At 49.4% G+C, this 16,809-nt stretch overlaps 1 protein-coding gene across 5 annotated transcripts in view; it reads right to left on the bottom strand.

Annotated features, from left to right (window-relative positions):
* The window catches only part of tulp4b (TUB like protein 4b), a gene marked incomplete at both ends in the record, with an annotated part of 51,679 nt that overhangs the window by 18,825 nt on the left and 16,045 nt on the right, over positions 1–16,809 (bottom strand). For all 5 annotated transcript variants that reach the window (XM_084309879.1, XM_084309878.1, XM_084309877.1 and 2 more), the window contains 2 exons: positions 1,418–1,655; positions 15,092–15,316. In XM_084309879.1, coding sequence (XP_084166005.1) covers positions 1,418–1,655; positions 15,092–15,316 — 463 coding nt within the window. The remainder of the gene's footprint in view (positions 1–1,417; positions 1,656–15,091; positions 15,317–16,809) is intronic.

The raw sequence follows: 16,809 nt of genomic DNA on the forward strand, positions 1-16,809 counted from the left end.
ACTGAGTTCTGCGGGGAGGGGGTTCCAGAGGGTGGGAGCTGCCACGCTGAGTTCTGCAGGGAGGGAGTTCCAGAGGGTGGGAGCTGCCATGCTGAGTTCTGCGGGGAGGGAGTTCCAGAGGGTGGGAGCCGCCACGCTGAGTTCTGCGGGGAGGGGGTTCCAGAGGGTGGGAGCTGCTGCCACACTGAGTTCTGCAGGGAGGGGGTTCCAGAGGGTGGGAGCTGCTGCCACACTGAGTTCTGCGGGGAGGGAGTTCCAGAGGGTGGGAGCCGCCACGCTGAGTTCTGCAGGGAGGGGGTTCCAGAGGGTGGGAGCCGCCACACTGAGTTCTGCAGGGAGGGGGTTCCAGAGGGTGGGAGCTGCTGCCACACTGAGTTCTGCAGGGAGGGAGTTCCAGAGGGTGGGAGCCGCCACACTGAGTTCTGCGGGGAGGGGGTTCCAGAGGGTGGGAGCTACTGCCACACTGAGTTCTGCGGGGAGGGGGTTCCAGAGGGTGGGAGCTGCTGCCACACTGAGTTCTGCGGGGAGGGAGTTCCAGAGGGTGGGAGCTGCTGCCACACTGAGTTCTGCGGGGAGGGAGTTCCAGAGGGTGGGAGCCGCCACACTGAGTTCTGCGGGGAGGGAGTTCCAGAGGGTGGGAGCTGCCACGCTGAAAGCTCTGTCCCCGAAGGTCCGCAGTCTGGTTCGGGGGATGGAGAGCTGACCAGTGTCTGAGGATCTCAGGGACCGTGACTGAAAGGAACATGCGGATCTTATGGGTGACGCTTACCATCTCCTCCAGAGTCAGACAAGAAGATAGATACCAATTTCCTCTCTGTGCGTTCAGTAGAAAGCGACTTATTAAAAACAAAAAAAATTGTATCATTCCATTTGTGCTGTGGGGGGTGCTTAATGTCTGAAGGAGTCGACTGAAGGCTTCTTGTCCTCTGCAAAAGCATGCAACTGGTCCACTGATGGATACATCTTGATATTTGTCTAGTCTAGTGTGTTCATTAGATGGTGAAATCCTCTTTCAGTGCCTCTGTGCCTGTTTTCGTAGGCAGTTAGCCTCTGGTATGCGTGCCATTAGCGTTAGCCACGCTTCTAGGCCTCTTCTCTTTTGGAAAGAATGATAAAAAAATAAAATAAAAATGTATACATTTTTGTTTAAATTTATTTATTTTTACTAAGAGGTTGGCAGTCGACTACGGCTCCTTTCGACTAATAGGGGTCAGAGAAAGAGAGGATTAAAAAAAAAATTTAAATAAAAAACAAAGTGCGATGGGGCCATGACTCATCGTTCACCAGATGGTTCGACACATAACACCGTCGCACCAACATCACAGTGGCAGGTTGCTAAACAGCCGTGTGTGGCAGTGAAAGGGTTAACCATGTGGTAGTGTGGCAGTGAGAGGGTTAAATAAAGGTGTGACCCCACCTGCCTTGCTGTCCACGGTCTTGGGGTCCATGATGAGGAACTCGGGGCGCAGCTTGCTGACGCGCCGGCCCTTGAGGATGGGCACCAGGCCCCCCAGGTGCTCCAGGTACAGGGTGTAGCAGGGCCCCCCCGCCTCCGGGGGCTCCTCCGCCCGCTTCATGGTGCAGTGCAGCCGCTCGCTGCCCGCCGTGGGGTAACTCACGAAGTCTCGGATGTTGTTGGGGTCGGGGATCGGAGGCTGGAGGGCAGACGGGCAGCGCGTGTCATAATGATGTGCCCGGTGGGCAGCGTGTTATAATGATGTGCCCGGCGTGTTATAATGATGTGCCCGGCGTGTTATAATGATGTGCCCGGAGTGTTATAATGATGTGCCCGGCGTGTTATAATGATGTGCCCGGCGGGCAGCGTGTTATAATGATGTGCCCGGTGTGTTATAATGATGTGCCCGGTGTGTTATAATGATGTGCCCGGCGTGTTATAATGATGTGCCCGGCGTGTTATAATGATGTGCCCGGCGGGCAGCGTGTTATAATGATGTGCCCGGGGGGCAGCGTGTTATAATGATGTGCCCGGCGTGTTATAATGATGTGCCCAGCGTGTTATAATGATGTGCCCAGCGTGTTATAATGATGTGCCCAGCGTGTTATAATGATGTGTGTTATAATGATGTGCCCAGCGTGTTATAATGATGTGGGCAGCGTGTTATAATGATGTGCCCGGCGTGTTATAATGATGTGCCCAGCGTGTTATAATGATGTGCCCAGCGTGTTATAATGATGTGCCCAGCGTGTTATAATGATGTGTGTTATAATGATGTGCCCAGCGTGTTATAATGATGTGGGCAGCGTGTTATAATGATGTGCCCGGCGTGTTATAATGATGTGCCCAGCGTGTTATAATGATGTGCCCAGCGTGTTATAATGATGTGGGCAGCGTGTTATAATGATGTGCCCAGCGTGTTATAATGATGTGCCCAGCGTGTTATAATGATGTGCCCAGCGTGTTATAATGATGTGCCCAGCATGTTATAATGATGTGGGCAGCGTGTTATAATGATGTGCAGCGTGTTATAATGATGTGCCCAGCGTGTTATAATGATGTGTTGATGTGCCCAGCGTGTTATAATGATGTGCCCAGCGTGTTATAATGATGTGCCCAGTGTGTTATAATGATGTGCCCAGCGTGTTATAATGATGTGCCCAGCGTGTTATAATGATGTGCCCAGCGTGTTATAATGATGTGCCCAGCGTGTTATAATGATGTGCCCAGCGTGTTATAATGATGTGCCCGGCGTGTTATAATGATGTGCCCGGCGGGCAGCGTGTTATAATGATGTGCCCAGCGTGTTATAATGATGTGCCCGACGGGCAGCGTGTTATAATGATGTGCCCGGCGTGTTATAATGATGTGCCCGGCGTGTTATAATGATGTGCCCGGCGTGTTATAATGATGTGCCCGGCGTGTTATAATGATGTGCCCGGGGGGCAGCGTGTTATAATGATGTGCCCGGCGTGTTATAATGATGTGCCCGGTGTGTTATAATGATGTGCCCGGCGGGCAGCGTGTTATAATGATGTGCCCAGTGTGTTATAATGATGTGCCCGGCGTGTCATAATGATGTGCCCGGTGTGTCATAATGATGTGCCCGCGTGTTATAATGATGTGCCCGACGGGCAGCGTGTTATAATGATGTGCCCGGCGTGTTATAATGATGTGGGCAGCGTGTCATAATGATGTGCCCGGCGTGTTATAATGATGTGCCCGGCGTGTCATAATGATGTGCCCGCGTGTTATAATGATGTGCCCGACGGGCAGCGTGTTATAATGATGTGCCCAGCGTGTTATAATGATGTGCCCGGCGTGTTATAATGATGTGCCCAGCGTGTTATAATGATGTGCCCGGCGTGTTATAATGATGTGGGCAGCGTGTTATAATGATGTGCCCAGCGTGTTATAATGATGTGCCCGGCGGGCAGCGTGTTATAATGATGTGCCCAGCGTGTTATAATGATGTGCCCGGCGTGTTATAATGATGTGCCCAGCGTGTTATAATGATGTGCCCAGCGTGTTATAATGATGTGCCCAGCGTGTCATAATGATGTGCCCAGCGTGTTATAATGATGTGGGCAGCGTGTTATAATGATGTGCCCAGCGTGTTATAATGATGTGGGCAGTGTGTTATAATGATGTGCCCGGCGTGTTATAATGATGTGCCCAGCGTGTTATAATGATGTGCCCAGCGTGTTATAATGATGTGCAGCGTGTTATAATGATGTGCCCGGCGTGTTATAATGATGTGCCCGGCGTGTTATAATGATGTGCCCAGCGTGTTATAATGATGTGCCCAGCGTGTTATAATGATGTGCAGCGTGTTATAATGATGTGCCCGGCGTGTTATAATGATGTGCCCAGCGTGTTATAATGATGTGCCCAGCGTGTTATAATGATGTGCAGCGTGTTATAATGATGTGCCCGGCGTGTTATAATGATGTGCCCGGCGTGTTATAATGATGTGCCCAGCATGTTATAATGATGTGCCCGGCGTGTTATAATGATGTGCCCGGCGTGTTATAATGATGTGCCCGGCGTGTTATAATGATGTGCCCGGCGTGTTATAATGATGTGCCCGGCGTGTTATAATGATGTGCCCAGCGTGTTATAATGATGTGGGCAGCGTGTTATAATGATGTGCCCAGCATGTTATAATGATGTGCCCAGCGTGTTATAATGATGTGCCCAGCATGTTATAATGATGTGCCCAGCGTGTTATAATGATGTGCCCAGCGTGTTATAATGATGTGCCCAGCGTGTTATAATGATGTGCCCGGCGGGCAGCGTGTTATAATGATGTGCCCGGCGTGTTATAATGATGTGCCCGACGGGCAGCGTGTTATAATGATGTGCCCAGCGTGTTATAATGATGTGCCCGACGGGCAGCGTGTTATAATGATGTGCCCGGCGTGTTATAATGATGTGCCCGGCGTGTTATAATGATGTGCCCAGCGTGTTATAATGATGTGCCCGGCGTGTCCTAATGATGTGCCCGGCGTGTTATAATGATGTGCCCGGCGTGTTATAATGATGTGCCCAGCGTGTTATAATGATGTGCCCAGCGTGTTATAATGATGTGCCCAGCGTGTTATAATGATGTGCCCAGCGTGTTATAATGATGTGCCCCCGTGGGCAGCGCGTTATAATGATGTGCCCGACGGGCAGCGTGTTATAATGATGTGCCCAGCGTGTTATAATGATGTGCCCAGCGTGTTATAATGATGTGCCCAGCGTGTTATAATGATGTGCCCAGCGTGTTATAATGATGTGCCCAGCGTATTATAATGATGTGCCCGGCGTGTTATAATGATGTGGGCAGTGTGTTATAATGATGTGCCCGGTGTGTTATAATGATGTGCCCAGCGTGTTATAATGATGTGCCCAGCGTGTTATAATGATGTGGGCAGTGTGTTATAATGATGTGCCCAGCGTGTTATAATGATGTGGGCAGCGTGTTATAATGATGTGCCCAGCGTGTTATAATGATGTGGGCAGCGTGTTATAATGATGTGCCCAGCGTGTTATAATGATGTGGGCAGTGTGTTATAATGATGTGCCCGGTGTGTTATAATGATGTGCCCAGCGTGTCATAATGATGTGCTCGGCGTGTTATAATGATGTGCCCAGCGTGTTATAATGATGTGCCCAGCGTGTTATAATGATGTGCCCGGCGTGTTATAATGATGTGCAGCGTGTTATAATGATGTGCCCAGCGTGTTATAATGATGTGCCCGGCGTGTTATAATGATGTGCCCGGCGTGTTATAATGATGTGCAGCGTGTTATAATGATGTGCCCGGCGTGTTATAATGATGTGCAGCGTGTTATAATGATGTGCCCAGCGTGTTATAATGATGTGCCCGGCGTGTTATAATGATGTGCCCAGCATGTTATAATGATGTGCCCGGCGTGTTATAATGATGTGGGCAGCGTGTTATAATGATGTGGGCAGCGTGTTATAATGATGTGCCCGGCGTGTCATAATGATGTGCCCAGCGTGTTATAATGATGTGGGCAGCGTGTTATAATGATGTGGGCAGCGTGTTATAATGATGTGGGCAGCGTGTTATAATGATGTGCCCAGCGTGTTATAATGATGTGCCCAGTGTGTTATAATGATGTGCCCAGTGTGTTCTAATGATGTGGGCAGCGTGTTATAATGATGTGCCCAGCGTGTTATAATGATGTGCCCGGCGTGTTATAATGATGTGCCCAGCGTGTTATAATGATGTGCCCGGTGGGCAGCGTGTTATAATGATGTGGGCAGCGTGTTATAATGATGTGCCCGGCGGGCAGCGTGTTATAATGATGTGGGCAGCGTGTTATAATGATGTGCCCGGCGTGTTATAATGATGTGCCCAGCGTGTTATAATGATGTGCCCGGCGTGTTATAATGATGTGCCCAGCGTGTTATAATGATGTGCCCAGCGTGTTATAATGATGTGCCCGGCGTGTTATAATGATGTGCCCGGCGTGTTATAATGATGTGCCCAGCGTGTTATAATGATGTGCCCGGCGTGTTATAATGATGTGCCCGGCGTGTTATAATGATGTGCCCGGCGTGTTATAATGATGTGCCCAGCGTGTCATAATGATGTGCCCGGGGGGCAGCGTGTTATAATGATGTGCCCAGCGTGTTATAATGATGTGCAGCGTGTTATAATGATGTGCCCGGCGTGTTATAATGATGTGCCCAGCGTGTTATAATGATGTGCAGCGTGTTATAATGATGTGCCCGGCGTGTTATAATGATGTGCCCAGCGGGCAGTGTGTTATAATGATGTGCCCAGCGTGTTATAATGATGTGCCCGGCGTGTTATAATGATGTGGGCAGCGTGTTATAATGATGTGCCCAGCGTGTTATAATGATGTGCCCAGCGTGTTATAATGATGTGCCCAGCGTGTTATAATGATGTGCCCGGCGTGTTATAATGATGTGCCCAGCGTGTTATAATGATGTGCCCAGCGTGTTATAATGATGTGCCCAGCGTGTTATAATGATGTGCCCAGCGTGTTATAATGATGTGCCCAGCGTGTTATAATGATGTGGGCAGCGTGTTATAATGATGTGCCCAGCGTGTTATAATGATGTGCCCAGCGTGTTATAATGATGTGCCCAGCGTGTTATAATGATGTGCCCAGCGTGTTATAATGATGTGCCCAGCGTGTTATAATGATGTGCCCGGCGTGTTATAATGATGTGCCCAGCGTGTTATAATGATGTGCCCAGCGTGTTATAATGATGTGCCCGGCGTGTTATAATGATGTGCCCAGCGTGTTATAATGATGTGCCCAGCGTGTTATAATGATGTGCAGCGTGTTATAATGATGTGCCCAGCGTGTTATAATGATGTGCAGCGTGTTATAATGATGTGCCCGGCGTGTTATAATGATGTGGGCAGCGTGTTATAATGATGTGCCCGGCGTGTTATAATGATGTGCCCAGCGTGTTATAATGATGTGCCCGGCGTGTTATAATGATGTGCCCGGCGTGTTATAATGATGTGGGCAGCGTGTTATAATGATGTGCCCGGCGTGTTATAATGATGTGGGCAGCATGTTATAATGATGTGCCCGGCGTGTTATAATGATGTGGGCAGCGTGTTATAATGATGTGCCCGGCGTGTTATAATGATGTGGGCAGCGTGTTATAATGATGTGCCCGGCGTGTTATAATGATGTGCCCGGCGTGTTATAATGATGTGCCCGGCGTGTTATAATGATGTGCCCGGCGTGTTATAATGATGTGCCCGGCGTGTTATAATGATGTGCCCGGCGTGTTATAATGATGTGCCCGGCGTGTTATAATGATGTGCCCAGCGTGTTATAATGATGTGCCCAGCGTGTTATAATGATGTGCCCGGCGTGTTATAATGATGTGCCCAGCGTGTTATAATGATGTGCCCGGCGTGTTATAATGATGTGCCCGGCGTGTTATAATGATGTGGGCAGCGTGTTATAATGATGTGGGCAGCGTGTTATAATGATGTGCCCGGCGTGTTATAATGATGTGGGCAGCGTGTTATAATGATGTGCAGCGTGTTATAATGATGTGCCCAGCGTGTTATAATGATGTGGGCAGCGTGTTATAATGATGTGCCCAGCGTGTTATAATGATGTGCCCAGCGTGTTATAATGATGTGGGCAGCGTGTTATAATGATGTGCCCAGCGTGTTATAATGATGTGCCCGGCGTGTTATAATGATGTGCCCAGCGTGTTATAATGATGTGCCCAGCGTGTTATAATGATGTGCCCAGCGTGTTATAATGATGTGGGCAGCGTGTTATAATGATGTGCCCAGCGTGTTATAATGATGTGCCCAGCGTGTTATAATGATGTGCCCAGCGTGTTATAATGATGTGGGCAGCGTGTTATAATGATGTGGGCAGCGTGTTATAATGATGTGCCCGGCGTGTTATAATGATGTGCCCGGCGTGTTATAATGATGTGCCCGGCGTGTTATAATGATGTGCCCGGCGTGTTATAATGATGTGCCCGGCGTGTTATAATGATGTGCCCGGCGTGTTATAATGATGTGCCCGGCGTGTTATAATGATGTGCCCAGCGTGTTATAATGATGTGCCCAGCGTGTTATAATGATGTGCCCGGCGTGTTATAATGATGTGCCCAGCGTGTTATAATGATGTGCCCGGCGTGTTATAATGATGTGCCCGGCGTGTTATAATGATGTGGGCAGCGTGTTATAATGATGTGGGCAGCGTGTTATAATGATGTGCCCGGCGTGTTATAATGATGTGGGCAGCGTGTTATAATGATGTGCAGCGTGTTATAATGATGTGCCCAGCGTGTTATAATGATGTGGGCAGCGTGTTATAATGATGTGCCCAGCGTGTTATAATGATGTGCCCAGCGTGTTATAATGATGTGGGCAGCGTGTTATAATGATGTGCCCAGCGTGTTATAATGATGTGCCCGGCGTGTTATAATGATGTGCCCAGCGTGTTATAATGATGTGCCCAGCGTGTTATAATGATGTGCCCAGCGTGTTATAATGATGTGGGCAGCGTGTTATAATGATGTGCCCAGCGTGTTATAATGATGTGCCCAGCGTGTTATAATGATGTGCCCAGCGTGTTATAATGATGTGGGCAGCGTGTTATAATGATGTGGGCAGCGTGTTATAATGATGTGGGCAGCGTGTTATAATGATGTGCCCGGCGTGTTATAATGATGTGCCCAGCGTGTTATAATGATGTGGGCAGCGTGTTATAATGATGTGCCCGGCGTGTTATAATGATGTGGGCAGCGTGTTATAATGATGTGCCCGGCGTGTTATAATGATGTGCCCAGCGTGTTATAATGATGTGGGCAGCGTGTTATAATGATGTGCCCAGTGTGTTATAATGATGTGCCCGGCGTGTTATAATGATGTGCCCAGCGTGTTATAATGATGTGGGCAGCGTGTTATAATGATGTGCCCAGCGTGTTATAATGATGTGCCCGGCGTGTTATAATGATGTGCCCAGCGTGTTATAATGATGTGCCCGGCGTGTTATAATGATGTGCCCAGCGTGTTATAATGATGTGCCCAGCGTGTTATAATGATGTGCCCGGCGTGTTATAATGATGTGCCCAGCGTGTCATAATGATGTGCCCGGCGTGTCATAATGATGTGTTATAATGATGTGCCCAGCGTGTTATAATGATGTGCCCGGCGTGTTATAATGATGTGCCCAGCGTGTTATAATGATGTGCCCGGCGTGTTATAATGATGTGGGCAGCGTGTTATAATGATGTGCCCAGCGTGTTATAATGATGTGCCCAGCGTGTTATAATGATGTGCCCAGCGTGTTATAATGATGTGCCCGGCGTGTTATAATGATGTGGGCAGCGTGTTATAATGATGTGCCCAGCGTGTTATAATGATGTGCCCGGCGTGTTATAATGATGTGCCCGACGGGCAGCGTGTTATAATGATGTGCCCGGCGTGTTATAATGATGTGCCCGACGGGCAGCGTGTTATAATGATGTGCCCGGCGTGTTATAATGATGTGCCCAGCGTGTTATAATGATGTGCCCGGCGTGTTATAATGATGTGGGCAGCGTGTTATAATGATGTGCCCGGCGTGTTATAATGATGTGGGCAGTGTGTTATAATGATGTGGGCAGCGTGTTATAATGATGTGCCCAGCGTGTTATAATGATGTGCCCAGCGTGTTATAATGATGTGCCCAGCGTGTTATAATGATGTGGGCAGCGTGTTATAATGATGTGGGCAGCGTGTTATAATGATGTGCCCGGCGTGTTATAATGATGTGGGCAGCGTGTTATAATGATGTGCCCAGCGTGTTATAATGATGTGGGCAGCGTGTTATAATGATGTGCCCAGCGTGTTATAATGATGTGGGCAGCGTGTTATAATGATGTGGGCAGCGTGTTATAATGATGTGCCCGGCGTGTTATAATGATGTGCCCGGCGTGTTATAATGATGTGGGCAGCGTGTTATAATGATGTGCCCAGCGTGTTATAATGATGTGCCCAGCGTGTTATAATGATGTGCCCAGCGTGTTATAATGATGTGCCCGGCGTGTTATAATGATGTGCCCGGCGTGTTATAATGATGTGGGCAGCGTGTTATAATGATGTGCCCAGCGTGTTATAATGATGTGCCCAGCGTGTTATAATGATGTGCAGCGTGTTATAATGATGTGCCCAGCGTGTTATAATGATGTGCCCGGCGTGTTATAATGATGTGCCCGGCGTGTTATAATGATGTGCCCGGCATGTTATAATGATGTGCCCGACGGGCAGCGTGTCATAATGATGTGCCCAGCGTGTTATAATGATGTGGGCAGCGTGTTATAATGATGTGCCCGGCGTGTTATAATGATGTGGGCAGCGTGTTATAATGATGTGCCCGGCGTGTTATAATGATGTGCCCAGCGTGTTATAATGATGTGGGCAGCGTGTTATAATGATGTGCCCGGCGTGTTATAATGATGTGCCCAGCGTGTTATAATGATGTGGGCAGCGTGTTATAATGATGTGCAGCGTGTTATAATGATGTGGGCAGCGTGTTATAATGATGTGCCCGGCGTGTTATAATGATGTGCCCAGCGTGTTATAATGATGTGGGCAGCGTGTTATAATGATGTGGGCAGCGTGTTATAATGATGTGCCCAGCGTGTTATAATGATGTGCCCAGCGTGTCATAATGATGTGGGCAGCGTGTTATAATGATGTGCCCGGCGTGTTATAATGATGTGCCCGACGGGCAGCGTGTTATAATGATGTGCCCAGCGTGTTATAATGATGTGCCCGGCGTGTTATAATGATGTGCCCAGCGTGTTATAATGATGTGGGCAGCGTGTTATAATGATGTGCCCGGCGTGTTATAATGATGTGCCCAGCGTGTTATAATGATGTGGGCAGCGTGTTATAATGATGTGCCCAGCGTGTTATAATGATGTGCCCGGCGTGTTATAATGATGTGGGCAGCGTGTTATAATGATGTGCCCGGCGTGTTATAATGATGTGGGCAGCGTGTTATAATGATGTGGGCAGCGTGTTATAATGATGTGCAGCGTGTTATAATGATGTGGGCAGCGTGTTATAATGATGTGCCCGGCGTGTTATAATGATGTGGGCAGCGTGTTATAATGATGTGCCCAGCGTGTTATAATGATGTGCCCAGCGTGTTATAATGATGTGGGCAGCGTGTTATAATGATGTGGGCAGCGTGTTATAATGATGTGCCCAGCGTGTTATAATGATGTGCCCAGCGTGTCATAATGATGTGCCCAGCGTGTTATAATGATGTGCCCAGCGTGTTATAATGATGTGCCCAGCGTGTTATAATGATGTGCCCAGCGTGTTATAATGATGTGCCCAGCGTGTTATAATGATGTGCCCGGTGGGCAGCGTGTTATAATGATGTGCCCGGTGGGCAGCGTGTTATAATGATGTGCCCGGCATGTTATAATGATGTGCCCGGCAGGATCGTTTCCACGTGGTGGCATCGCAACGAGCGAGGCTGCAGTCGAGTCAAGACCGTCTGGGTCGAGTCTGGGTCGAGTCAAGACCGTCTGGGTCGAGTCTGTGTCGAGTCAAGACCGTCTGGGTCGAGTCTGTGTCGAGTCAAGACCGTCTGGGTCGAGTCTGTGTCGAGTCAAGACCGCCTGGGTCGAGTCTGTGTCGAGTCAAGACCGCCTGGGTCGAGTCAAGACCGCCTGGGTCGAGTCTGTGTCGAGTCAAGACCGCCTGGGTCGAGTCAAGACCGTCTGGGTCGAGTCAAGACCGTCTGGGTCGAGTCTGTGTCGAGTCAAGACCGTCTGGGTCGAGTCTGTGTCGAGTCAAGACCGCCTGTGTCGAGTCTGTGTCGAGTCAAGACCACCTGGGTCGAGTCTGTGTTGAGTCAAGACCGCCTGGGTCGAGTCTGTGTCGAGTCAAGACCGCCTGGGTCGAGTCTGTGTCGAGTCAAGACCGTCTGGGTCGAGTCTGTGTCGAGTCAAGACCGCCTGGGTCGAGTCTGTGTCGAGTCAAGACCGCCTGGGTCGAGTCTGTGTCGAGTCAAGACCACCTGGGTCGAGTCTGTGTCGAGTCAAGACCGCCTGGGTCGAGTCTGTGTCGAGTCAAGACCGCCTGGGTCGAGTCTGTGTCGAGTCAAGACCGCCTGGGTCGAGTCTGTGTCGAGTCAAGACCGCCTGGGTCGAGTCTGTGTCGAGTCAAGACCGCCTGGGTCGAGTCTGTGTCGAGTCAAGACCGCCTGGGTCGAGTCTGTGTCGAGTCAAGACCGCCTGGGTCGAGTCTGTGTCGAGTCAAGACCGCCTGGGTCGAGTCTGTGTCGAGTCAAGACCGCCTGGGTCGAGTCTGTGTCGAGTCAAGACCGTCTGGGTCGAGTCTGTGTCGAGTCAAGACCGCCTGGGTCGAGTCTGTCGAGTCAAGACCGCCTGGGTCGAGTCTGTGTCGAGTCAAGACCGCCTGGGTCGAGTCTGTGTCGAGTCAAGACCGTCTGTGTTGAGTCTGTGTCGAGGTAAGACCGTCTGGGTCGAGTCTGTGTCGAGTCAAGACCGCCTGGGTCGAGTCTGTGTCGAGTCAAGACCGTCTGGGTCGAGTCTGTGTCGAGTCAAGACCACCTGGGTCGAGTCTGTGTCGAGTCAAGACCGCCTGGGTCGAGTCTGTGTCGAGTCAAGACCGTCTGTGTTGAGTCTGTGTCGAGTCAAGACCACCTGGGTCGAGTCAAGACCACCTGGGTCGAGTCTGTGTTGAGTCAAGACCACCTGGGTCGAGTCTGTGTCGAGTCAAGACCACCTGGGTCGAGTCTGTGTTGAGTCAAGACCGCCTGGGTCGAGTCTGTGTCGAGTCAAGACCACCTGGGTCGAGTCTGTGTTGAGTCAAGACCGCCTGGGTCGAGTCTGTGTCGAGTCAAGACCGTCTGTGTTGAGTCTGTGTCGAGTCAAGACCGCCTGGGTCGAGTCAAGACCACCTGGGTCGAGTCTGTGTTGAGTCAAGACCGCCTGGGTCGAGTCTGTGTCGAGTCAAGACCACCTGGGTCGAGTCTGTGTCGAGTCAAGACCGCCTGGGTCGAGTCTGTGTCGAGTCAAGACCGCCTGGGTCGAGTCTGTGTTGAGTCAAGACCGCCTGGGTTGAGTCTGTGTCGAGTCAAGACCGTCTGGGTCAAGTCTGTGTTGAGTCAAGACCGCCTGGGTCGTGTCTGTGTCGAGTCAAGACCGCCTGTGTCGAGTCAAGACCGCCTGGGTCGAGTCTGTGTCGAGTCAAGACCGCCTGGGTCGAGTCTGTGTCGAGTCAAGACCGTCTGGGTCGAGTCTGTGTCGAGTCAAGACCGCCTGGGTCGAGTCTGTGTCGAGTCAAGACCGCCTGGGTCGAGTCTGTGTCGAGTCAAGACCGCCTGGGTCGAGTCTGTGTCGAGTCAAGACCGCCTGGGTCGAGTCTGTGTCGAGTCAAGACCGCCTGGGTCGAGTCTGTGTCGAGTCAAGAGCGCCTGGGTCGAGTCTGTGTCGAGTCAAGACCGCCTGGGTCGAGTCTGTGTCGAGTCAAGACCGCCTGGGTCGAGTCTGTGTCGAGTCAAGACCGCCTGGGTCGAGTCTGTGTCGAGTCAAGACCACCTGGGTCGAGTCTGTGTCGAGTCAAGACCGCCTGGGTCGAGTCTGTGTCGAGTCAAGACCGCCTGGGTCGAGTCTGTGTCGAGTCAAGACCGCCTGGGTCGAGTCTGTGTCGAGTCAAGACCGCCTGGGTCGAGTCTGTGTCGAGTCAAGACCGTCTGTGTTGAGTCTGTGTCGAGGTAAGACCGTCTGGGTCGAGTCTGTGTCGAGTCAAGACCACCTGGGTCGAGTCTGTGTCGAGTCAAGACCGCCTGGGTCGAGTCTGTGTCGAGTCAAGACCGTCTGTGTTGAGTCTGTGTCGAGGTAAGACCGTCTGGGTCGAGTCTGTGTCGAGTCAAGACCGTCTGGGTCGAGTCTGTGTCGAGTCAAGACCACCTGGGTCGAGTCTGTGTCGAGTCAAGACCGCCTGGGTCGAGTCTGTGTCGAGTCAAGACCGTCTGTGTTGAGTCTGTGTCGAGTCAAGACCACCTGGGTCGAGTGAAGACCACCTGGGTCGAGTCTGTGTTGAGTCAAGACCGCCTGGGTCGAGTCTGTGTCGAGTCAAGACCGTCTGTGTTGAGTCTGTGTCGAGTCAAGACCACCTGGGTCGAGTCTGTGTTGAGTCAAGACCACCTGGGTCGAGTCTGTGTCGAGTCAAGACCACCTGGGTCGAGTCTGTGTTGAGTCAAGACCGCCTGGGTCGAGTCTGTGTCGAGTTCAAGACCGCCTGGGTCGAGTCTGTGTTGAGTCAAGACCGCCTGGGTCGAGTCTGTGTCGAGTTCAAGACTAGCGCTTTGAGATTTGCTCCACAATTATAAAGCACATTGCAAATCAAATATATTATTATTATTATCATTATGAAGACTAGGTCCAGTCGAGTTTGAATCAAGATGGAGTCCCAAGGGGGGTTGAGATCAACTCAAGACTCAAGAGTCCCAAGCTAATTGAATTCTAGTCGTGACCAGACAGTAAAGTACAGTAAATGACAGTAAACAGCACAACAGCCCAGTGGATGTCATATGAGAACACTGTATAGTATTCTCTGAGAATATTGGGACATTTAAAAAAAAAAAAAAAATTAAATCTTAATTTCTAGGAATTGTTTTAACCAATGTTAATAATAAGGGTCCACCCTCAATAATCTTCAGATAATCTAAACGATGTCTATATTACTATCTACTATGTACTATGCTACTATCCCTATACTACCTACTATGCTAATATGTCTATACTACTACTTACTATGTAATATGTCTATATTACTACCTACTATGTAATATGTCTATATTACTACCTACTATGTAATATGTCTATATTACTACCTACTATGTAATATGTCTATATTACTACTTACTATGTAATATGTCTATATACTACTATTCACTCAGAGTGTAGCACTCAACCTAGATAAACAACGCCACTTTTAATCTTTTAATTCAAAAAAAGAAAAAAGAAAAAGAGAAAACAAATTAAATAAAATAATTCAAAAGAACGTTTAAAAAAAATATATATATATATATCCTCAATAAAAAACGTATGTAATAAAGAATGCTCATGCACCTTGATGGTGGGTATGAAGGCCGTGGTCACGTAGGAGCAGAGCAGCGAGGGCATGTTGAGCTTGCCCACGTCCCTCTCCTCCCGCAGGGCGCTGGCGATGCCCTGTTGGCACAGCAGCTGCAGGCTGGCCACGCGGTGCTCCACCCGCACCACGTACAGCGCCGGGCCGCACGCCAGGAACAGCCGCGAGTCCCGGTGCCCCCAGCAGATGGTGCTGATGGGTCTCTGGGGAGAACAACACAACACTGACCTTCTTACTGTCTTTTATGTACTTTTTGTTTTACTACTATGACTGTACTAATAGTGTACTATGTGCCAGGTCTTGCTCGAAAAAAAGATCTTTGATCTCAAGTGACTACCTGGTAAAATAAAGGTTAAAGTTTTTTTTATAATAAATAAATTATAATAATAATACAACATTTGTAATTAATACAAATACAAATATTTTTATTAATGATTTGAACACAGCAATAAATAAATAAAACACAAAAGAAGACATTGAAAGGAAAAAACAGGCAGCTGAATTAAGACTATAATAAAAAATTGTAAATAAACTGCTGTGATTTTATAGTCAAGTCAAGTCAATTTTATTTATATAGCACATTTCCAGGCAGCGGCAGCTGGCACCAAAGTGCTTCACAAGCAGGTTGATAAAAACAAAATAATGTGATGCAAGATATAAGATTAAAAACATAGTAAAGCAATGAAAGTAATAAAAACAGGTAGGACACAGTAAAACAAAGAGGATAGAAGGGCCAGGGGTCTAGTGGTGATTAAGTGGGGGGAAGGCCAAGGAGAACAGGTAGGTTTTTAAAAGTGATTTAAAAGCCTGTACGGTCTGGGCGGTCCGTACGCTGAGGGGGAGGCTGTTCCACAGTCTAGGCACTGCGGTGGAGAAAGCTCTGTCTCCCCTAGTCTTGAGCCTAGTTCTAGGCACCACCAGTAGCAGCTGGTCAGCTGATCTGAGGGATCGGTGGGGGGTGTGGCGGTGCAAGAGCTCAGACAGATAGGGAGGAGCCGTGCCATTTAGTGATTTAAAAACATTTAGGGCTAATTTAAAATCGATCCTAAAGCGAACAGGCAGCCAGTGGAGCAAGGCCAAAACTGGGCTGATGTGTTCATGTTTTTTTGTTTTGGTCAGGAGGCGCGCAGCTTCGTTCTGCACCAGTTGTAGGCGGCGAAGCAGGGATTTGTCGATGCCCGTGTAAAGGGCATTGCAGTAGTCGAGGCGAGTGGTGACAAAGGCTGTGTGGTTTTATATTATGATTAAAGATTAAGATCAAACTGAACTTTGAAGAAGTAGTAGTCATGCAGCGACACATGTGATGGACGACACACATGCTTCTATCCCCAGGCCATCAGGATGCTCAATGACAACGACACGATGTAACAACAAAACATCAACTACACTCACAGCACACACATACAAAATAGCTAAGTGTAAATACACCCAGGAGTGAAGCGTGTGAGGAGGCCCGCTCACCTGTGCAGCAGGTGTCTCCAGCGTGTAGATGTGAGGAGGGGGCCGGCTCACCTGTGCAGGTGTCTCCAGCGTGTAGATGTGAGGAGGGGGCCGGCTCACCTGTGCAGGTGTCTCCAGCGTGTAGATGTGAGGAGGCCGGCTCACCTGTGCAGGTGTCTCCAGCGTGTAGATGTGAGGAGGCCGGCTCACCTGTGCAGGTGTCTCTAGCGTGTAGATGGCTCACCTGTGCAGGTGT

The sequence above is a fragment of the Notolepis coatsorum genome (genome assembly GCF_963971535.1).
Source record: "Notolepis coatsorum genome assembly, chromosome: 3".
Taxonomy (NCBI): domain Eukaryota; kingdom Metazoa; phylum Chordata; class Actinopteri; order Aulopiformes; family Paralepididae; genus Notolepis; species Notolepis coatsorum.